The sequence below is a fragment of the Patiria miniata genome, unplaced genomic scaffold (assembly GCF_015706575.1).
Source record: "Patiria miniata isolate m_02_andy unplaced genomic scaffold, ASM1570657v1 HiC_scaffold_28, whole genome shotgun sequence".
NCBI lineage: Eukaryota > Metazoa > Echinodermata > Asteroidea > Valvatida > Asterinidae > Patiria > Patiria miniata.
Genome location: NW_024037067.1, coordinates 5,329,893 through 5,353,730, shown reverse-complemented (window position 1 = coordinate 5,353,730; position 23,838 = coordinate 5,329,893). Strand labels below are relative to the sequence as shown.

The window sequence follows — 23,838 nt, the reverse complement described above, 5'->3', positions numbered from 1 at the left end:
TAATCATGCGTGAATAACTACTTGGAATTTTGAGGTTTATATAACCTTTTCCTCTCACCGAATCTACACAAGAACCGTACCCATACAGGTTGGTGTACAAACCTGTGGTAATAATTTGTGCCGGACATTATTCTGTTTTCCCCGTATTATGAAAGATGCATAGGTAAACCCAGCTCGACAAATACTACCCCTCATTAGGCCCCAATATACGAGCACGCGAGGGGAGTGAGCTTGCTGAGCCAGCATCGCGCACAAACTTCGACGACGCGTCTGATTGGCTGGATGTGTTTGGATGACGTCGGCGACACAGCTAGACAAGGGTGCATGAAGGGGCCCATAGTTGTATAAAACAAGCCCGCAGCACGCGCCGTGGCCAGCGACATATGCCTGGTATTTGCCGCACCGCTAACGACCCATTGTTGCACCGTTTCCAATTGGGCTCCGGTGTAGTCTGCTTGGCCCAGCGCCTAGCGGCCCCCGCGCGGACCCCAAACGGCGTTGCATAGGGCACGTGTGCAGCGGCCGAACACCTTTTGTAATGCGTCACGCCTTTGTGTACCGAACCAATCAATCAACAAATAAGCCACGCCTCTTCGAAGTAGAACAGAGGGGAGTTTGGCTCACCTCGAGATTGTCCTGCGTTTCAGTTCCGATCCTCTTTCTGTTCAAAAAAGTTAAAACTCATCATGTCGTCCATAAACTGTGACAGCATATTACATCAATGAACATTATACTAGCATCAAAAAGCTTTGCCCGTTTCTTTGCCTTGTTGCGTTCCGATTTACCACCCCTACACTAAAGTGGACTGGCCCGACAAGTGGAATTTGTTATTTACAGACACTTTTGAGGGATCTGCGAGCGATAAGCTGTCACGAGTGGAGCTAGCACTAGCAGGGTAACGATAGCGGTCTCGCGTAGCTTGTGTCAGCCACGCTAGAAGTTTTCAACCCCAAGCTCTGGTGGTAGTACGGATCAGTCTGTTACACGTTACCCCTCCATTCTGTTACCGATGTGATAGTGTTCAATCCTGGCAAATGAAAGCTTGGAGCCGTGGAATATAACTTGACACGACAGTGGATCGTTCGATCTTTTACTTATTGAGCACATGGTTACGAAGTCAACCAAAGTCGGGTCTCGAGTTCAGCGGCAGGTAAAGCACTCATGCTGCGTGGCACCATGACTTAGCATCGAGCCTGAAATCAATATCTCGGCCCACGCTAGCGCCATCGAGTGCGGTCTCGGAAAAAAAAAAGGCCCTCCCAAAACGACCACTTTGTTGGACTGGAATGACCGAAAATTGGAGATGAGTTTGCACGGGAGATATAAGGGCCCAGGCCCGTATCCGCCAGTCGTGATGTATTGCTTGATCGTTGGACTTATTACGAGTTTTCTGCTGGATGTGGTGGTCGGGAGCTACTCAAACAGCCTGTGTGACTGGTCAGGAAGGTAAGCAAAACAGACGTCGTCCCATCCCCGTGTTCCTGCTTGTGCCCAAACCATCCGTGCCTCAACTTAATCAAGAGGGATAGAAACTAGTATTTTCAACGAGACCAAACGAGAGTACCATGCATGTCGTCATCCCGAATTAAAATTCATTATTATTCTGTACTTACTTTTACTGTATCTCCGCTTTCTTTTCTGCAGCTTGTCAACAAAAGCTCAGTGTTATTTCAGGAGTTCTTTGCTGTATCTTTAAAGCTTTCAACCATTGACATTAACAAGAAAAAAAGTTGATCAAATTAATTGCCCTTTTCAGTGTAAACATCTGAATACGACGTTTATGAAATGCCCTCTCTGGTGCAGTTAATTGTTAGGTCATGGCCGTCAAGACGATTCTGGGTATTACCACTAAAATGAGTGTAGTTTACATCCAGAATACATGAACTTATTTATAGAGGCACCAATCTTAAATTTACACCTTTACCCAATGCCGTTTACAAGTTAAACATGTCATGCAGTAAGGTTCGTCTGTCACTAGGTTCTCTATGTACTGCAATACATCATATTAATCCAATAAACCTTTTGGCATCATGTTCCAGTCTGACAGGTATAGGGACAACTCATATTTTTCCCAACTTTGTGTCAAATGAGTAAAAGCCTTCATGCAACCGAGCCGTTCTTTTTGTGTAAAAAAACGCAGATTGATTTTTTCCTCTTTTTTTTTGTCAAGCTCGTGGAATGTTTTTTTTTCAAAGGTAAAAAAGTGTGACCTTTAAAAACCCTCGTTTGTTTGTTAACAAACAACCGCATGCTCTTTGGACCGTGGCGAAGAATTATGGAATGCGTTTGTGCATAGTCTCTGGATGGCGAACCTTTTTTTTACGAGAAATGAAATAACCTGTACGACCTGCCATGTACCAGCAGGCCTTGATAACTTACATACGCTCTCCTCCGATGACTTTGTATTAGGTATAATACATTTGGCGTAAAATTCACACTACAAACTGCCGATTTGCAGACAAATCGAGGTCTCCGAACTGTTTGAAAGGGACAGGAAATACTGACGATCAGTCAAGCGAAGCTGATTTTTTCCCCCCTTGCTAGCCTGGGTAGGACGCAGTTGAAAAACCGAACGCCGCTTGTAAAAACTGCATTTTTTTCACCCAACCCCATTCTTTGGGATTCTTAGGAGCGCTATTATACCGATTGTAGCGGTTGTAGCCCGGGGTATATCAAGGCGATTGCTCGAGTGGAACCTAATGTCGAAAATGCCTGCTTGACAATAGTGAAGAGACACGCTCGTGCCTGCTGCCTGCGTTTTATTATTAATTGCCTTTTGCTGGCTGGTGAAATGCAGGCTGTTTCCCCTTCAAAACTTTCACAATTAGATGTTCGGTTGAGCATAGCGCTCCTGCTCTATTATGGGTTGAGGCTAGGGGTTGTCTTTGATATCTGCTAACGACATGGTCATTATGCATACGGCCTCGTGCCTAATAATGGCTCATGGCTAGTCATCGGGCTTCAGCCGGACTCGTGTGCGGCAGGTGGACCAACCCCCCTCCCCGCCTCCCACCCTTCCGTGGTCGGGCACACGACAGCCTTGGGGTTCTCTGTATAAATTTAAATTTTGGAACAAAAGCTTTTACAATTTCCCACACTGTTGATCTTCAACTCTCGCATATTTTCATTAAAATTGGCTTTGCGTCGAACCACTTATGATATAGCGGGTTTCGTTTAAAAAGTGGGATGTATTTTGATGTGAGCAATCAAGCATTATCAGCCTAATCTATCAAGCGTCCAAACAAATGGGCCAGTACCCGGACGTGACACACACAGCTGGGATGGAATTTTCAGATGAGTCGGTGCGTTTTTGGTTTTGTATATAAAAAATATGAGACTACGGCACTTGGACAAAAAAAAACCCAAAACCGCTGGCACCACAAAATGAAATTTACTTAACAGTTCTGAATTCACTTTGCATGCTTGTGTGTCCCATACATGTGTGTTCTTTAGTCGTTAGCCTCTGAAGAAGGTCTTGTTAAAAGACTGCAAAGTCAGGCCAGCTAATTTTGTTGATTAATTTAAACAGGTGAACTGAAATTATAAATGATTTTCAAGCACAAGTCATCTAGCTAAGAAGCAAGAGAACAACCAACATAATTTCATGTCCCGAGATGCGCATTAAGAGTTTTTAAGTGTAAAGACAAATTCAGCTAGCAACTGAAAGCTATACTTCTCAGACTCTTTAAGAGTGACATCCAAGCTTTCCTGCTGTGACAAACCATTTCCTTTCTGGTGTTAACCCTTTTGCTTAGAAAGTTTAATACTCTGGTCGGAGTTAATTCTCTCATTGTCGGAGGATTTAGGTGTGGGGCCATCAAGCTGGGCATACTGGAGAAACAAATACACAGTCAATGGGGTGGAAAGGTCCTCTGTTGTTTGGGTCCTATGGAAATCTACTGCTTTGCTTTCAGACATCACTGAGTAGTGACCGATTGTAAAAACGGCGATCTTGGAGACATGGCAAGCATGGAGACTTGGAGAGTGATCTTCTGTAGTCTTCCAGTCTTTTGTTGAGCAATTGTTGAGATGGTGAAGAAAAGCAAATGTTAAGATGGGCCTAGGACTTTCTGTGGTTGGGGTACATTTAGGTTTGATGGGGAAGCATGGTGTCTATTAGCCCAGTGGACTCCCTTCTCCCTACGTCAGTCGTAATGCCACAAAGACAATCGTCCAACCTGGGCGAGGTGTCTATCAAAGAACTTTCCCATCACTGTGTAAATTAAGTGCAATTAGTTTACACTTGCTTATCTTATGGACAAGATTTACCTTAACTTGACTTTAAAAATGACTTTCCAGGCACAAGATTTTAAATCTAAATCTCATAGCCGACTTCTAAAACCTGACACACCACTGAAAACAGCCGTGGCACAGTGGCAAACGGAATTCGCTTCCAAGATGCTATTCTCCCCCCCCCCCCCTGTTTGTAAGGACAATACTTACGTAAACTGGAACTTCAACATTGCATCTGCATAGTACAAACATTGATGCCCAAGATGATCTGAAATGATGCAATCAGAATCAAATTACCTGATAAAATTCCAATTGAATTGTAATCGAAACTGAGAAGTTAAAATGAGAAATCAGACACTCATCAGTCACTTCATGTAGCTACGAAGTCCAAATACTCTTAGATAATTAAAGCTTCAGGGCTACTATCAAGATATGCCACCTCCGGTTACAATCCAAGGCTTGCATGAGGTCTAATTAGTGAAGTCATATCTGGTAATGCTGATGGAATCCCCGCTATGTCCGGAGTTTCAGGTTTTGTCAATCAATGCTCCATGTATCATTTCAGGGGCGAATAAACGATAGTGTCTGGCTGAAGAATTCTGCACTTTGTTTTCTTAGTTTTTCCTGACCAGCTTCTTGTCTGGTAGGATATTCCAGGACTGTGTTGATAGGCACTCCCGCTCGAATATTAATTTTTAAATGGGGATGCGAGTCAGAACTTGACATTTTTTTTGCCTGAGATGTCCGTTTTATGCATTATGTACATTATTATTATCAGGGATGCATAAAGTGGGCTCAGACATTTTCCCTGAAATTTGAGGTATAAAGGAAACCTATACACATGCATGGTGCCAATATCTTAAGAAAAGCCTGACATTAGGCAATTGCAAGAGGACTTGCACCTTCGAGTATAGCTTTTTTTCCCCCACGTAAATACCACACGGATGCTCTGCTTCAATGCATCTATTTATTTTATTGACTCTTTTGTTTTAATTATTTCCACAACATCCAACAGCGTAAGCACCAGAATAGGATGGATAAGACTTGGTACAAGACATGGAAGGAAAGTACAGTTTTAGGGAGGGAGGAAAACCCCAGAATGATGTTCTAGGGAAAACCCACAGACTGAAAACCCAATCCGCATAATTGGCCCAGGCAGGAATCAAACCCGGTCACAGTGGTGGAAGGCGAGGAAAGTACCGCTATGCCAACCCGACTCCTCCATTTCAATTGACTAATAAGATTTTTCTACACGTATGACTTACCACTGTATGACTTACCACTGTACATCCATTTTGGATGCCAATATGTATCACCCAGACTAGGGGGTGAACAATTTGCATTCAGGTGCATTGCTTCCCTTGAAATTTCCTAATATATTCCTTTGGCCTATAGTCGGGGCTTACTTAACTTCCACTCACCTACATGTACCTGTTACAGTATATAGTAAGACATGAACCAAGTTCAAAGGAACAAGGTTACCACCTGTAACATTATCCCCATGTGAAATCTTATATACTAGTCTCCGCCCCCTGTCTGAGCAAAACTCTTCGAGGCACTTACTTGTTTCATTATTCAGGAAGTCATGGACCAACATGACCAAGTTTAAGGGAACAAGGTTACCACCTTTTTCATAGCCTTATCCTCAGGTATATAACCTTATCCTCAGGGTATATTCGAGGCACCTACACCTGTACTTGTTTCATTATTCAGGAAGTCATGGTCTAAGTTCAAGGGAACAAGGTTACCACCTTTGTAACCTGATCCCCGGGTGAAATCTTGTATACTAGTCTCCGACCCCTGTCTGAGCAAAACTCTTCGAGGTATCTACTTGTTTCATTATTCAGGAAGTCATGGACCAAGTGAACAAGGTTGCCCCCTTGGTAACCTCATCCCCAGGTGAAATCTTCTATACCAGTCCTCGACCCCTGGTTGAGCAAAACTTTTCACTTTTCGAGATACCTACTTGTTTCATTATTCAGGAATTCATGGACCAACATGATCAAGTCTAAGGGAACAAGGTTACCCCTTTCATAACCTTATCCTCAGGTAAAATCTGCTATACTACCTGTAGTCCCGACCCCTGGCTGAGCAAACTCTGTGAGGTGTGTAATATGTGCCCTGCTGTGACTGTGACCTGTGAAATGAAAATATGAAAACTACCGTAATTGCTGGTCTAAGCCCACTAGTTGTGCATGACATGTTCCGGGCTTTGTCCAAGCACAACCGCATTCACTGGCCCATACTGGGTTCTGTAATGTCATTATAAAGCCAAGCACAAGGGCTGGTATTCTGTAGCTACTCGTTAACCCGCAATAACAGGCGACCTGTTCATGACCTGTCTTGTTGTAATGTAATTCATTTTTGGCGGGAAAGTGTACCATCCTCACTTTTTTTCTTGGTGTAAACAAAGAAACCATGCGAAGTTTATGCAAAATGGATCAGAAAGAAATTTTTTTAACCAAATGCTCCACTGATGCTGAAATGGTCACGATTGTTTGTATTTTTAGAGCCATGACAGTAAGTAAAACCTACAGGAGATGAAGATAAATGTATGCCCCTAAAAGAATATCAATAAACAGTATAGGCCTATGTGCTTTCACGACTTATCAGTCTTGACGTGAATGTTTTCTTTGGTTCTTCTGACCCGACCAGAAGGCACTTTGATTGCGTTCCCTCATGGGGAAAGTTCAGAATTCGACTTTTAAATTGGCTTTTTGTATGGGGTTCACGTTCTGCTTGATTTAATGGAGTCCTAGAAAGGGTAGGGAATGGGAGCAAACCAAGACAAAAAGTGGGTGTGGAAGCAGGGATGTAGGCCATCACAAGTAAATCACAAGTCCAGTCACAAGTAAATCACAAGTCCAGTCCCAAGTAAATCACAAGTCCAGTCCCAAGTAAATCACAAGTCCAGTTCCAAGTAAATCACAAGTCCAGTCACAAGTCCAGTCACAAGTCCAGTCACAAGTCCAGTCACAAGTCCAGTCACAAGTCCAGTCACAAGTCCAGTCACAAGTCCAGTCACAAGTCCAGTCACAAATAAATCACAAATTCAATTTCAAGTAAATCACAATTCCAGTCACAAGTAACAGGGGGTAAATAACACCTTTGTAAAACTAAGTAGGGAGATTGGGTTAAAAAATGAAAGCAGTCAGTTTTGAATGTTTTGAAATATTAATGTGGTATATTTTGCTTACTTTGCTACAGTGGACTGACAGAGGATCCAGCGGATCGTTTGATACATCAGCTGTATTTCCAATGTTCTCGGGGACACGTCACGTGGAGTTTCCCCACCAGTGCTATTCGGATCACATTTAAAAAAGGCAACTCAGATGAGGACTTCTTAGCGTGCTTCAAAACCTCGGCCACCAGCAGTGGTGTGAACATCTACAAGGAAACGCACAATACATTGAAGTTACTCGTGGTGTTAAACAGTCTGGAATCACAGAGGGATTTTTACGAGGATGGACACGAGCATCGGACGGTTTCTTCCAATTCTGGGGCCAGTGAGGTCCATTGCTTTAGCTCTGAAAATGGCAGAGCGACTCTCTTTCTTGAGGCCAGTCCGGACAATTTAGGAATTGTTAAGCAAGTTGTGGATATACACTATATACTGGAACCATTACCAAGCAGTCAGCCACAGGACAATTTGGAAGGTAAGTTGATATTCTTTTTTAATCAAAGTGGACAGAGACAAGTGAAAAGTACTCTAGACTTGAACCGGCCAACTGACCCCGGCAAGCTCGGTGGTCGAGTGGTAAGACATCTGCACTAGTAAGCAGGCGGTTGTGGGTTCGAATTCGATCCACCCGAGTAAGCTTGTGAACTATTTCTCGCAAGCCCTTGGACAACACTGAGTAACCGTATTTATAAAGTACGTCGGCGAAGGGCAAAAACCAATAGAAACTTTACATCTCTCCCGATGCAAACTCCATCTTATGAAAAGTATTCTAATTGCGAGTTCGCAAATGACAACTTTTTCATCAAAATCATGACTCGTTATTTAAGCAACGGGTGATTATAGTGTTGAATAACGACTTAAAATAGTTTCACGCCCTTGATGGCATTTAGAGGAAATACCCCAAAACCACAAACAAGCACATGTACATGTAAATGCAGAAGTACATGTACGCCAAAGTGTACAACCGCATGCAGTATCAGCTTGTTGCAATGCTGTGCAGGCAGTCCACATCCACAAAAAAACTACAATTACTGTGCCAAATCCGGTAGGAATTTACTGGATTTTTCCCCCTTCTACCTTTCAAGCACAAGGAAAAAGTGCAGGTCTTTGTATGGGGAAGGTTTGTTTTGGAGCCGGCATGACACGGGTTGTATGGACTCGGGCAGCTGGACAATGGGTCAGGGTCAGGCCTGGAATAAAAAAAAGGTTACGCCACTAGGTGGTTGGCTTTGCATGGGATCTTATGGCACAGGTAACTTGGCTGTGAGCGGCACTCTAGGGTGTTGGCGAGCTATGTCGACTTTGAATGACTCAAGAACCCAGGGTTTGGGATAAACGCTGAGCTCTGAGGAGAGATTAAAATCCACGATAATATCCAAACGGGAGCCCGGTTTGTATAGGAAACCAGGGGGCCCTGAAAAAGGGTACTGGTCGAACAGCCAGGTGTCTTTCAGTGCCAAGTACATGAACATGTACTTAAATTTGTACTCTTTTTAAGGGAAATTTGTGTAAAAAGAATTAGGAACACAGAACAATTTTTTGGTCTTGAATTCCTCCTGGCAAAGATTTGGGGAGCCCCTACACGTAGGCCATTTCCCCCAATCACAGATCGTATTCTGTTTTAGAGCACCCTTCTCAAGACCTCATACATGTATATGTACATTGACAGATTAACAATGGCAATAAAATAGTTGTATAAAATGTGCATGGGATACACGATAAGAAACTGTAGAAAAAGTCGCGATCCTGGATTTGTTTTAATGGCAGTCGTAAAAGTGTCGCGAATCGGTCAATTTCAGCACTTTCCTCCATACATCACAAGTTCTTGGAATCTAATTCTAACGATATATGCAAGTTCAGGATTTGTTCAAGTAGCCCTTTGGGTTTTTGTTTTTTTGTTTTTTTAGGAAACCTTTCTGAATTCAATTCGGCAATGTAATGTAACCCAAAGACACATTCCCTCAACTTGAATAAGTGCCATAGGTTTTTATCTTATTCTGAGTACAAGTGGTTGGATTCTGGTACATTCCTGAATTTATCAAAACACTGTAAATGCTGTGTGTGAATTTTGATAGATTCAGAATACACATAGGTCGGGTTCATAATATGTACATTTTTATTCCTATTTCACATTTTGTTGTTTTTGGGGGGTTTTCAGGAAAGTTCACAGTGTAATTTTTAAAAAGTGAACAAAGAAATGGACTGGAGCAGGGTTTGAACCTGCGACCTCCGGATTGCCATTCCAGCACTTCACCAACTGTGCTATCCAGCCCTATGTTGGTGGTACTCCATTTTGTCATTATCTTTGTTCAAGGGGCACTAGCCAGAAGCCATAAACGTGTTTATACAAAATCTATATGCCATACATGTATAAAGCCCGGGATCATGCCCAAAGTCGCAATGCTAGCAACATTAGCAAAACTGCAAACCCGGTAAATAGCAAACGGGGATCACTCAAGAATATTACAAGTTTTCAAATATACCAAAATGGGAAACTTGATAATGATAAATGCATTGTGATAATTTTTTCTGAATGTTCATCAACAAGGCAAATGTTGTGGAATCATTCTTCAATTTTGCGTACCCTGTCAGAGCATGACAAAGGTCTGGGTTGTGGACATCAGGCCCGTCAACAAGGGGGGGGGGGGGGCAAGGTGGGGCTGCACCCCCCTCCCCCCCCACCCCAATCAGCAAACACCATACATGCACATGTGTTATTTGTGTATTTTTTTTAATGTACATGTAGTGTGCCCCTAGTTGGTACTTTATGGCCCCCTTGATGTTCGGAGCTGGCTATGGGGCTGTCCCACATGTGTTTTGGCCACAATCCATGAAATTTAATTGATATAATGTAGTTGCCTGGTTTGTGTACTCAGTGTGTATTTCCCATATTTGTTGACATGGGTACATACATATCACTCTTTTACAGTACTTGATTACATCATGGAGAAATGTGTTTTATTTCTCCATGATTACATGTACACGCACTTGTCACTACACCAGGTAGTACACCTGTCAGCTATGTACTTCAATACATCCATAATCCGTTGTGTATGTACCCCTTGGAAATCATATAAAAATAAGCCGAGTGCGGGGGTAACTAAACAAGCAGATTAAATACGAGTTTTGCAGGCAAAGGTTAAGGTATGCTATGTTGAAGAGGTTAGATCCTTTGTTGATCCGAGGATTTGTGTTCGAGTTGTTGGCTTGGTTGGTGGAGGTGGGTTCATTGCCAGTAAGCATGGGGCATTTCATGTTACACCTGTCATTAGAAATGTCATTTCTTCAGTGTTCTTGCTATGTACTCAGAGGGGGGTGTCTAAACATAAATATAAAAACTTCATCAATCCTGTTGATTACACTTGGTAAACAAAAGATGAGGTAAAAACGAAAAGTTTGTTAATTAATTAATGTTTAGAATAAATCACCATCAGTCTGAAGTACTCACATTTTAATATTTTTCACACAACATGGGGAGTTACGGTCAACTGTATTGAATGCTGTTTTGTTCAGCCATTCTATTTTAAATGGGCCCAATTTCTCAAGTTCTTTTTAAAGTGTCCCCCCCCCCCCAAAAAAAAAAAAAGTGGCATTGAAATTTTGTTTCATTTTGGAAACTTTATATAACAAAAAGTACCAGGGTTTTGGGGTTGAATTTATGTCCAATTCACATGATTATTCTTGAAAAGAAAATAAGTACGCCGTTTGCAAATTTCCCAGCAATTCAGTTTGTAATTAAGTCACAGGTTTTGATATCCTTTTATTTATAACTTTAAACTGAACTTTGTTTTCGCTTGGAGAAGTTTTAAGTAGACGGCTAAAAGTACCTTGCAAAGCTGCAGTAACTTTCAGCGTAGTAAACGTCGCTGAACCATCTGTTGGTTTTACCGATAATAACTAAGTGATCTGAAATCAGATTACACAAACAGTATACTTTAATGCTAAATACTAAGTAATCCCTCTAAATCTCCTAATCTGCTAAACTTCTTCTCTCTGTGCATTTGGCAATGTTGTGGAAATTTTGTAGGATAATCTGACTTTTTCTGAGCCAGGGGTTTAACTTGTTGATCAGATTAAAGCGATAGGGTCTGGTCTCTGTCCATAGCAATTCAGCTCTCTGCTTAGACTTGTAACTTAACAAATATGCTCAGTAACCTTCTGGAAATGCTGAACCTTCTCATACTGTAGGCTCGTGCGGAATTGCATTTTGAGAGTCTGCGGTATACCGCCACAAAAATATGGCGGGATTTGGCATTATAGGGTACTTTTTTTGGGTAGACTTACATGTATAATGTTATCAAACTACAAGAATGACTCACGCTATTAGGAAAATTGCAAATACCGTAGGCAGCATGGACAGAATTTTGAAATACCTTGCTGGATCCAAGCCTACAAGAGACGGCCCCAATGGGAGGAAATTATACAGACCATAGTAGGTCTAAAGAATGATCTTAGTACGGTATTTGAGAGTGGTCCCAATCTCAAGAACAATTGGGCTCTCAGCATATGGGCCTACATGTACATGTACAATGTACATGGTCTTGGCATGGCCCCATCAAACATTTTTAAAGGGCCATAACTTAAGTTTTGATGGTCTAAAAGAAGTTGCATTGGGGGAGTGTGGCCAAGTTGTTAGATTAGAGGGTCAGGGGGTTCGAATCCAGCTAATGGCCATATGTTGTGTCCTTGGGCAGGTCATTTAACCCTTACTTGACTCTCTCCTCCCAGGAGTATAAATGGGTATCAGCATTGGCTGGGGTTCCAGTAAGGATGGACTGGCATCCCATCCTGAAGGGAATAGAAATATTCTCAGTCACTTCATACCAGTACCAAGGAAATTGAGATAAATGCCAGCATGATGAGCTCTATTTGCTTGTGACAGACTTGCTCAAAAGAAGTTGCAGACCGGGGCAAATTTCACGACGCTGTTAAGCACAAAAATTTGATCAGTGCCAAAAAAGCCTGGCTTATAAAAGCAAGTTACCAGCCAAAACTCTATGTGATGTACATTGTATATTGCTCGTGAGTAGTATTCAGCTGTTGTTTGCTTAGCATGAAAATCACACGGAGTTTTGGCTGGTGAACTGCTTTTACAAGCCAGACTTTTTGGGGCTAAGCAAATGTTTGTGCTTAGAAGCGCCGTGAAATTGGGCCCAGGCCTTGGGCGACTGGTCAGCAACTTAATAGTCTGTCATGTGATTGATAACTCTTAATTCACCTGCTGCACTCCTGATTCACCAGTTACTTGTAATACAATGCATCTGTAGTTTCTGAACTGCAACCCCTGCCCTCTTCTTCCACTAATGAGCGACCATGGAATATGAAGCTGGAGGGGAGAAAAATCAATCCAGATGGATAGGGACGATCAATTTGGATTAATTATTGTGGTTTCCTGCTGAGTTCACCCAAACATGAACAAAACCGTCGGGACTGACGATTTTGCCAGATAATCAATGTGGAATGACAATTACCGATGAAAGTGATGAATTGCATTTGATTCCAACTGTGTTTTTGTTCATGGTCTGCAATTACCTGACTGCGTGGGTGAACTTCATTGTACATGAAGCTCCCCCCTCCCCCTCACTCTTGGACAAGTTCCACCTGAGAATAACCCATGTTTTCAGTTCCCTAATTTGCAAGAATGGAACACCAAAGAAGATAAAACGGGATAAAGTAGTTTAATCAATATAGCTTAAATGTAAGATTCCTTCCGGATTAATGTGCAAAAATGCTGAATTATTAAGTAGTATAAGCTTAATGTAAGTCCGCACACCAAAGGAATTTCTGGCGGAATTAAAAAAAAAAAAAGACTGAAAATATTTCTTTTTCTTTGCAGAGATCTTGGTTAGCAATTGATTAATACAGGATACGACTTTGTGGACTCTGTATCAACTTTCTTTTAATTAACCCTAACTCCCCAGCCTAATTTACTAGGAACCATACCCATTCTGGCAAATTCCAACACCCACATGGGAAATTGTACACACACACTGTTTGACTTAGTTTCTGGAGGTATGCCAACCCCAGTGTAAAAGACCATCTGTTTGGGGGAACTGTACCTATCCCAACAGATTTAAACACAAACCTGCTGTTGAACTTTGATGGGTTTTGTTCGGTTAGGGTTCATGTACTTTTGTGTATTCATATACAATACAAAATGTAGATGATTGAAGCTTGTAAGAAAAACTTGGTTTTCCTCACAATATGGTTCCTTCCGGGCTACAGAAATAATTGGATTTCACTGGTTATTAAACCAATATGTGTGACAAGCTTTTAATTTCTAGTTTAATAAAACTCACAGAAACATCTGCCATGCATATGTATAGTGTGTGCATGTGGCGGTGTGCAACAGCAGATGTATCCACAAAAGGTCCATTGTCATGTGTACAATAGTAATTCTTTTCAAGCATGCCTCAAAAATCAATTTGGATTTAATCCAGTCTTTCAACTGGTCTTTATCAAAGAAATACTGTTGGAACTCTGTGTATTGTTCCCAGACATGTATATGGCAGCTGTTGTGAAGGTAGGGGGTATACATATCACAACTATTTACATGTTCACAGGAAGTTGCTTAATTAAAATTAATGCAGGGCCCAATTTTTCAAGGTGCTGCTAATTGCTAAGCACACGACCTGCAAATAGCTGGGTTTTTTTCATGGAGATGCAAGCAGTAATTAAGCATAGCAAAAGGCATGCTCAGAGGAAAAAGGTTGCTTGAATTTGTAAAGTAACAATAGTAATCTCAATGTGCATGCAACCACATTCACGCCATGAAATTGTGCTTAGCTGGGGTTAGCACAATTTTCTGCTATTAACCCTAACCACCCCAACTCCATCAAAATCCGTCTCCCCATTTCAGTGGATTTTGGGGGACTTGGTCCAAGCCATTGTCCAAGACAAGAGGCCTGGCGTGACTAAATATTTGGACAGACATGAGCCGCTATACAAGATGCCATTATCATTATTATTATGAATCCTCCAAAACCGCCTGGAGGATTTGGAGGATTGAGGGTTAGAGTTAAAAATTGAATTTTTTCCCTTTTTACCGTCTACATCTGTGAAAAATTATTCTTGCTTGACTACCTACATGTATCTTTAGCCATGGAAAGATCCCATTTACTACATTCAAATAATGAATGTAATAACAATTTTCACAAATACTTTTATATCAAAGTGGAGGTGCAGTTTTGTTGGCTAAATTATCACTTGTTTGTCAAGTACATGTGCTTATGTCTCATTTCTAAAAGAATTTATAATCATTGTGGAAGCTACTTAAGTTTTTAAAAACTTCCAGTAAAGTAGTCATGCTGATGAGAACACATTTGAAGGTTCTGTTAACAAATAGGCATACCCTCAAACCACTAAGCGGACTTTACATTCTTTTACTTGCATTATTAAAAAAAAACATACAAAAAAAACCTTTGAAGGACTTCAATTTGAAGAAAGAAATATTCATCGATTTTATTGATGGATATGACCTCAAAAGGCAGTTATGAAGGGAACTGCATCGGAGCATGCAACTTTAGATGGGAGAAATCAGCAAAAAGTTAATTCAGGGTTATACTTATAATACAAGTAGCTTCACAGAATGACAACGAAAAGAAAGAGAACTTTCCACAGATAAGAGATGACTGAAGTGACTCAGTGTTTGTGTAGTACAAGTGCCTATTGTCCCGTTTTCTGTAAAAGTTTGTCAGTGGAAGATAATTGTGATTATGACACCGAGGTCAGCAGGTCAGGCACCCTGTGGAGCATTTGTGGCAATTTCTCTTTTGTCCCATGTTGATTAGCAGCTCTCAGACTTGGAAAAAGTGTCAAATCTGTCTGGCTTCCAACAAGAAAGCACCTTTAATTGGAGCGTCTGGTGCTTAAAAAAATGACGATAAATTTGGTGACTTCCCTTCACACCTTCTTCAATTCCTAGTATTGTTCCAATTTATGACATTCGCAACGCCCTCGGTGACCAGAAAATGCACAGCATTCAAATTATACTATCGGTATTTCTGACGGATTCTTACCCTGCTACACAATATGAGTCTGTAACAGATGCAAACACGCTAATAATTCAAAATATTGTTGATATACGTACGAACAAACAACAAGCACGTGGCCCGGGTTGACAATACGGTGACTTATATGCCCCCAAAGCCTCATAATTTTGACAATTTACGGCGTGGCTTAGGCTAAGAAATACCAAAGATTATACCAGTCTCATGCAATCCAGATGCTGTCAACTTGAGATCGTAAATCTTTTTTGACATCTTTTGCTGGTTATTTCTTTTGTGTTGGAAGACAAAAATTTGTAATATTTGCCATTATAGGCATCCAGATTAACTGCAAAATAATTTTGCACGTTCAATAGGTATACATGCATGTATTTGATACATACCGACACATTCTACAAGCCCGATACCTATACATTTTTGATGGCTCACAAAAATCAGACAAAAATCAATGTTCAGTGAAAGTTACTGATTAATATAAAATATACAACGTTTTATTACCAAAAGCAAACTTGCAATTTCAAACTCCCAAAATGAAAACGTCCTGATCATATCTGTCAACAAAATATCTCCCTCTTCGACCTACTCACAAACATGCATTTGGCATTGTCGTTCCACAACAAAATGCAACAAAATACATCTACATGTACTGTATATACCAGTATTTGGATGGCATTGGATTTCTTTAGAATGGTTCTTGTTGAAAGACAACAAAAATGATGCTAATGAACACAGCCCCATTTTAGGGTGGAAGTTAATCTACATTGGTGTGAAGATCTCAACATGTTACTAACTTTTGATCAAAAGTTAATCATTTCTGACTTTCTAATACAGTTTGGGACATCTGTCTGCAGCGTACAAATTCCCCATTTCAGTGACTACCTCTACACGTACAGAAAGAAAAACAAGTTGCAATTATCCAAAAAACAAAAACAAAAGCTTATTTTTGCCTTCTTTTTCTTTTCTTCCACAGATTGCAGACCCTGTAATGACAGTGAAATTGTGAGATCTTTCTGTTCGAGTGATTTCGGTAAGTTTCATTTGAAGGAACTACTTTGTGTTTATTCAGCTGCAAGTACAGGTGGGTCATTCCATGCCAACTCAACAAATGGTGCACACCATCACCTCTTGGATTTTTTTCTTTTTTGGTGTACTGAAAGATACTTAGGAGAAATGCAAATTCTGAAAATTTGGGGTCTCTACGACTTTTCGTTCTTGCGCAACAGCATTTTGAAATTTAAGGTGGGCGGGGCCAAAAGTGCATTGCGTCACGAAATTCAATGTTTAAAGGGCCATATATTTAAAACTATACCCCCCAGACATTTCAAACTTGGTTATCTGGGCTATTTTTTGCTGTAGATTTCAAATATTTAAACAGAAAGAAAGTAGCTTGTTTCATTTTTAAGTTAGAGGGGCCCCAAAATGGCCCAAAACTCATCTGGACCAATGTTCGGGGGGGTGTAAGTCAAAAATTGAAAATATTTTTTTCACCACATTTTTTGCCTGTAATAGCCCCCAGTTGAAACTACTTTCATGTAAAATCTTACACTTATATTAACTTCATTGAATGAGATATAGCCCTTGCAAAAAGCAAATTGTTTATTTTTACGATAACTTGACCCCCCCAAAAACCAATGTCAGACATTCCGCACCAAATTTTGCTTTACATATGTTTGAGGTTGGTCCTTGGTGAAGTCCTCTGAAAAGTTTCATGTTGGTGTCTAAATGTCTTCAGTGGATAGCTGGGCTTTATAATGAGTCTATATGCTGGTTCCGTAACATACAAGTACACGTACATAGAATAACAGCAGTCGGTACATAGAGAATAAGTTGGGTATGAAACTTAGCTTACATTTGTACATGTAGACAGTTGATATAATTGTTTACAGTTTCACAGGTGAAATTATGCATTCCTTGTGATGTAGTTTTGATGAAGTTGAATGAGTTGCGTGATGGTTGGCTCACTAAGTTTGTATTGCCTTCCACCGCTATGTAGAAGTTCTGGTGTTGGTACGCAACACAACACATCAACAAATGGAATGTTACATTTATCCTCTCTTTGTGGCCAATAGAGAGTATTTGTTGATTCCGTCCTGTACATGAAGCGGACATACACATCCTCATGAAGTTGTGATACATCTTCTACAATAGCAATGTACCAAACATCATCATAGACCTGCACACAAACATATTTTCCTGGGTTGAGGTCAGCTGCTACAATTGGTGCATGATGAGTTTGAGCATACATGCAACTCCTTGGATGAACTGGGTTTCCCCTTATCCATAATGAAAACTAAGATCAATCAGGTTAAAACCATAGACCCTCTACTCAAACTGAATCACTTCTCTTTGGTTCAGGTTAGTGCTATACTATGCTGTGCAAGTGAGAACTGGTTAATTACTACATACATGACATGCATGCTGTGTGATGAGCACATGGAAAGAATAAGACTCTCAAGTCATTTAACCTAATTTGCATATATTGCACACGTAGGTCTACAAACAACTGTTTATTGAGCAGGAAATGGGTAGTCTTGACCCAAGTCTTTCAACAGTCAGGGGATTTTGTTGTGCTGGTTCCGTAAAATACAAGTACATGTACATGTACATGTATGTTACGGAACCTGCAGCATCATAAGATATAGACTCTTTATAAAGCCCAGCTATCCACTGAAGACATTTAGACACCAACATGAAACTTTTCAGAGGACTTCACCAAGGACCAACCTCAAACATATGTGAAGCAAAATTTGGTGCGGAATGTCTGACGTTGGTTTTTGGGGGGGGTCAAGTTATCGTAAAAATAAACAATTTGCTTTTTGCAAGGGCTATATCTCATTCAATGAAGTTAATATAAGTGTAAGATTTTACATGAAAGTAGTTTCAATTGGGGGCTATTACAGGCAAAAATTTTGGTGAAAAAAATATTTTCAATTTTTGACTTACACCCCCCGAACATTGGTCCAGATGAGTTTTGGGCCATTTTGGGGCCCCTCTAACTTAAAAATGAAACAAGCTACTTTCTTTCTGTTTAAATATTTGAAATCTACAGCAAAAAATAGCCCAGATAACCAAGTTTGAAATGTCTGGGGGGTATAGTTTTAAATATATGGCCCTTTAAACATTGAATTTCGTGATGCAACGCGCTTTTGGCCCCGCCCACCTCAAATTTCAAAATGCTGTTGCGCAAGAACAAAAAGTCGTAGAGACCCGAAATTTTCAGAATTTGCATTTCTCCTAAGTATCTTTCAGTACACCAAAAAAGAAAAAAATCCAAGAGGTGATGGTGTGCACCATTTGTTGAGTTGGCATGGAATGACCCAGATGCAAATTGTTCCATTTCTTTACTGAAAGGAAACAAAGTCATGTCCATTGGGTCAGCTCTGAATTGATCAAATTTCCAAAAGTTACAAAGTTCATCGGAAGCACTGGAAATTTTCAATGGTATCATGGAGTGATGTACATATTAGATTTTTATTCCAAGCAGCGCTTGTTAGTGCCCTGTTACTGTAAGACCACTATCCCCTTGCTGCCTGTAATATTGACCTGTGACCCTAATCAAAGACCATGGTTTGAAAGTTTAATCCAATAATCCATTTGCATGGTCACAGTTTCAAAAAGTATGGAACCAAAAACCCAGTCTACCCCGGGGGCGAACAGACTTGATTGGTGTAATTTTTCCCTTTTGAGTTATAAAACTGGTCAAATTATGTTTTTACAGTGTATGGTAACTTTCTTCACGAGTGCAACAGTCCGTAACTTGTCTGTTTATAAGGCACAGCTTGTGCCCAGCTGTAAAAACTAGAGGGTGGTTTATTTTCAACATGATGTGGTAACAACTGGCTTCAATTTGATTTTACTACTTTTGGAGGGTTACCTGAACTGTTTCATTATTTGGGTCAAAATTTTTAAATTTTTTTTTTAAAGTAGCTACATTGTAGTTGATGTATACACTGTAACTCCCTAGGCCTTTGTGCTAGGATGTAGCCTCAATCCTGCCAAATCCTCCAATTGGCCTCATGGGAAAATATCATATAGCCTCAATCCTGCAAATTCCTCCATTATTTCTTGAACATGGTCCGTGGAGGTGTGACCACTGCCTGAATCCTGCAAAATCCTGCGGCAGTGACTGTCAATATGTTCAGGCTTGGCCAGTGACATCCTGGAGCAGTACGTAGGATTTCAAGCATAATCCAGGTCTACATTTATGCATGGCTGAGCAAAAACAACACAAGGTCCGGCCCAAGACCTTGACAAAGTGCATCCTACGAAATCAGTAACGCACTTTTGCCATGTAAACTCAATCCTCCGAATTCCTCCACTTTGGCAAAGAGGATTTTGAAGGATTCAGGGCGGTTTGGGTTTTAAAGGAAGTCAGTCATGGATCAACACAAAGGCAACAGAAAATGCTTCTATTCAAAAAAATTTCAAATCAATTAGAATATGAAAATTATATCGATATTTCAATTTTTTCCCCCGTAGCTGTCAAGTCCAGTATGCGGGATGTTATGCACGACAGTATTTCTCAAACGGCCTACATCGACTTGTCTATCAGCCACGTCTTCAGGCAGCGAGATCACATCTTCTCGCCGGCTTCCCACAGCCGTTACTCCGGGGTGGTGGTCAAGCCCCTCAGGTGTGGGGTCAGGTGGGGCGAGGGACACTTCTTAATGATGGGGAGCCTGGTGCTGGGCCAGCCAAGGCTGGGCTGCTCGCCGCGGTACTCCCAGGCCAGGAGAATAGCCAAGGAGTTCACCGCTAAGGGACTCAATGAGTGCGACCTCGGAGAAATCATCCAGTTGCATCACGACAACAGACACTGATGGACCACTCCGTACATTTTTCAGACTTTGGACTGAAACGATTCCTGGCCAACATTTTGTTGGAGAGGACAATTTGTGGAAAGCCGTCTGTTGGGAAAAAAACTGGATGAGGAACATGTCAACCTAAAAGTTGAGGAACATGTCAACCTAAAAGTTGAGGAAAATGTCAACCTTGAAGCAAACGCCAGGAGTCTTAACCGAATACCTGAAACTCGCAATTTATCATTCCTGGTACCAATGTGATGTGTAGAATGTGAAATTTTTTGACATGATGATAGGGGTCATTCTGTAAATTTGGGGTCCAAAAATATGAAATTATTGTGTGTCCCTGCTACACCTGACCTGTGTAATTTGCCATGCAAGTATCATTAAAATTGACTTCAAAACTACTTTTCATTTGTTTAGCAGGTACTATACATAATCACTCTCTGATAGAAGGCATTGAAGAATGTATCCTGAAGCTACAAAATCAAATGTAACAGGCACTCGGAAAAAAATAAAATTTAGATCCCAAATTTATAGCATGACCCATTAGCAAATTTCTACAAAAAAATATTTTTGAGTCCTGAAAGATCAATCAAGTAGGCTACCGGTACGTTTAACTTTAAAGTACACTACACTCAATTATACATAGACGTACAATGTAGACATGTAACCTGCATACAGTACACACATATACCTCACTGTACATGTATTAAAAACATAGTTATTTTTGTTAATAGGTAACGGTGCTATTTATCAATAGCTGAGCTAAACTGTCTTTAAAAAATCAAGGATAACAAATTCAGTATTCGCCGAGTAAGTCTTTTGCTTTTCTTCACTCAAATATTTGATGGCTTGCACATACAATGTAATTTGTTTTTGTGTTTTCAATGAGGATTCATTGGTGGATCCAGCATTTACGGAAAGGAGGGGGGGGGGGTGCCGAAAATGGAGGAAAAACCCGAACAAGTGGGCCAGGCTTTTGCTCATGTGGGTGAACATTTCTGTCTTTGAAGTGATTAAGATGATCCAATGACAGCAGAAGAAACAGAAAAAATACAAGACATACCGGGCACAAAAAAAAAATCAGAAATCTGTGAAAAAAATAGGGGGGGGGGCTATGCCCCCTCTGGATCTGCTACTGGGGATTACAAATGCTTTTGTTCACATTAGTAATTTTCCATGCATTTCATTATTCAACTATTACTGACACGTACAAAAATTTGTCGACAGATAAATATTGAAATGATTTCACATAACTAATAAATGGGTTATCCTCACTCTACTACATGTAAACAAACTCTACTGATGTAAATACATGTAATTTAAGAAAGTAAATAATTTATCTACAAATAAGCTGTAGATATGTACATGGAACCAGTTTTGGGGTAATTTATTGTGATTCATTATTATTATTTTTTTTCAAAACACTTGTAAAGAAAGCAGCTTAACACCAAATATTTTTTTGGAATATTTTATTGGTAGCGGATGGAAGGAAGAAGCTTTACCCTACAGTTGAGGCTGGATTTTTTTTTTTAATTTCTGATCAAAATCTATAAACGCTAATGACTTCATTGTTAACTTCTAACATGTAAACCTATCTTTACATGTACACTGGACAAATATAATTTAAATATTTTGACCAAAAAATATTCTTGATGCACTACAATTTTTTGTGAAGAAAAAAATCATGGCAGATCTTATCTTATGAGAAAAAACTGCATTCATTAATATGGATCTCTGGAAACTTTAACCAAATTCTAGCAAAAAAGGGAGATTTTCATGACCATACTTTATATTCATACTCCTGTTTCAACCTAAAAAACCTTGCACTGAGGTATCCGTTTCTGTTGTGAAGACTTGGAATAAACTCGGTCTGCAAGTTACTCCGACTCAACTGTAGCAGTACTACAAGCATATTGTATTCACCATAGATGATTGTATAAAATCTTATATACATGTACTTTTTATTGTTTAATTTTGCACTAATTTTGCCACTTCCTTGACCTTTGACCTTAATTTTCCTAATATAACTGTGTTTTTTTTGTTGTAAATCCGGTATGTCGGCGAGTCCGATGTATGTATCTTGATTCTTGAAAATTAACCCTCTGAATAACATGACTGTTTTTACATATGATGTAATGTTGGTGACGGCACCATGGACACAAAAATCCATTTCAAGTGTCATGAAGCTCACAGTCACATAAACGGTTGAAAAACACAGGATTAACATTACATGAACAAGTTCCTGTTCTGTGGTTAGGTATTTATTTACAGAAGACTCTCATTAAAACAATACTTTCACATCGCTTTGTTCTAATTCTTTTACAACTTCCCCCACAACTTCCCTCAACTTGTTTGTTTTAAAATCTGCTACATTTTCCCTTTTGTTGTAGCAAATCAAAAGTACAGTTATTTCTGTTATGTAACTTCCTTTTAGTGAATACAATGAGAATTTTCATTGTAAAGACTTTACTGAGTGAGTTTTCTCAGTTTTAAAACATTAACGATTGACAAAAGACTGTCAAAATTTAGAACTTTCAAGCTAATAAGTAATGTGTCATAATGTATGTATGTATCATACCACTGACTGTGACATGTACTTGCTGTGGAAAATGTAGTCTTGTGGTCTTTTTTTTTCTTGTTTGCCAAGTATGTGAATACAATTGAATGTTATTCTCTGTATGCCAAAAAAGAGTATAATAATATGTGCTGCAATAAAACTATAATGATGTTACTCAAGTTTTGTTTCTGGTATGCATTAAATGAACTGGTTAGTTCCCCTCGATCACTGATATTTTTAATAGAAGTATGCATAGCATACATGTATGTTCACTGATTTGACAGTGGAGTACTCGGGCAAACCGTAGGAATCTCAGATTTCAAAAGGGATCCTGACAAAATATCCAGCAATCAGGAAACATTTTGACAAAAATATCCTAAATGAGGAAAAATCCTGCAAAATATCCTGAAATCAGGGGAAAAACCCTGACAATAAAATCCTGAAAAAAGGAAAAATCATGACAACAAATGCTGAAAATAGGAAAAATCTTGACCAAAATCATGAAATCAGAAAAATCCTGACAAAGGTCACCCCAAGTATATTTTGCCTTTAAGATTTACATAGTTATCTGTTTGCTTGAAATTGCCTTCAGGTTAGGTTTTGAACATTCTTCTTTGGATTTGAGTGGTGTTATTAGTGGAAACGAACAAAATGCATGAATTATCATATAGGCTATATGCCTTGAAACAGCTGGATATAAAAAAACCTTGCATTTTCGGAGATTACCCAGCATGCAAGCCTTCAGCAGCTTATCTGGAGGGCAGTCCCGGCCCTCTCCGGACCTGTTGCAACCTTTCTTCAAAGGTTGGGTTTCAAGGAAAGAATGTCACGACTGAATTGGCACGGTGTGAAGTGATTAGCCCACCAGTGAACTAGCTGACAGCCAACTTTTCAGGGTATACACATGCCCCTGCTGGTAGCTGGAAAGGTCAACCTTGTTTGGCTCTTTATTTTGGGAACCTTGTGGGGTTAGAGTGTTGGTCTACCACCAATTTTTATGCCCATGTGTCTGTCTGCATTTGGTACACTATAAACACCTCTACTGAGACAATC

General features: G+C 40.1%; 2 protein-coding genes across 5 annotated transcripts in view; one reads left to right on the top strand and one right to left on the bottom strand.

Moving 5' to 3' along the window:
* The first annotated feature begins 392 nt into the window (after positions 1-392).
* LOC119734715 (meteorin-like protein) lies at positions 393-22,964 on the top strand. Its single transcript, XM_038208253.1, has 4 exons — positions 393-1,446; positions 7,441-7,889; positions 16,391-16,447; positions 19,900-22,964. Exons 1-4 carry the CDS (start codon positions 1,304-1,306, stop codon positions 20,238-20,240), a joined length of 990 nt encoding a protein of 329 aa, XP_038064181.1. The 5' UTR covers positions 393-1,303; the 3' UTR covers positions 20,241-22,964.
* LOC119734716 overlaps positions 4,557-23,838 on the bottom strand; it is a 44,465-nt gene continuing 25,183 nt past the window's right edge. For 3 of the 4 annotated variants that reach the window (XM_038208254.1, XM_038208255.1, XM_038208256.1), the window contains exon 7: positions 7,543-7,620. The gene's annotated coding sequence lies outside the window, so the exon portion shown is untranslated. Of the gene's footprint in view, positions 6,371-7,430; positions 7,621-23,838 lie in introns of those variants that run through there. The other variant, XR_005272105.1, reaches the window with a different exon arrangement.

What these genes read in the sequence shown, in the direction of transcription:
- LOC119734715 (XM_038208253.1), top strand. Translation starts at nt 1,304, where the DNA reads ATGAGTTTGCACGGGAGATATAAGGGCCCAGGCCCGTATCCGCCAGTC. An exon ending in CTGTGTGACTGGTCAGGAAG is followed by an intron (nt 1,447 to 7,440) that starts GTAAGCAAAACA and finishes ACTTTGCTACAG; the next exon opens with TGGACTGACAGAGGATCCAG. An exon ending in TTTCTGTTCGAGTGATTTCG is followed by an intron (nt 16,448 to 19,899) that starts GTAAGTTTCATT and finishes TTTCCCCCGTAG; the next exon opens with CTGTCAAGTCCAGTATGCGG.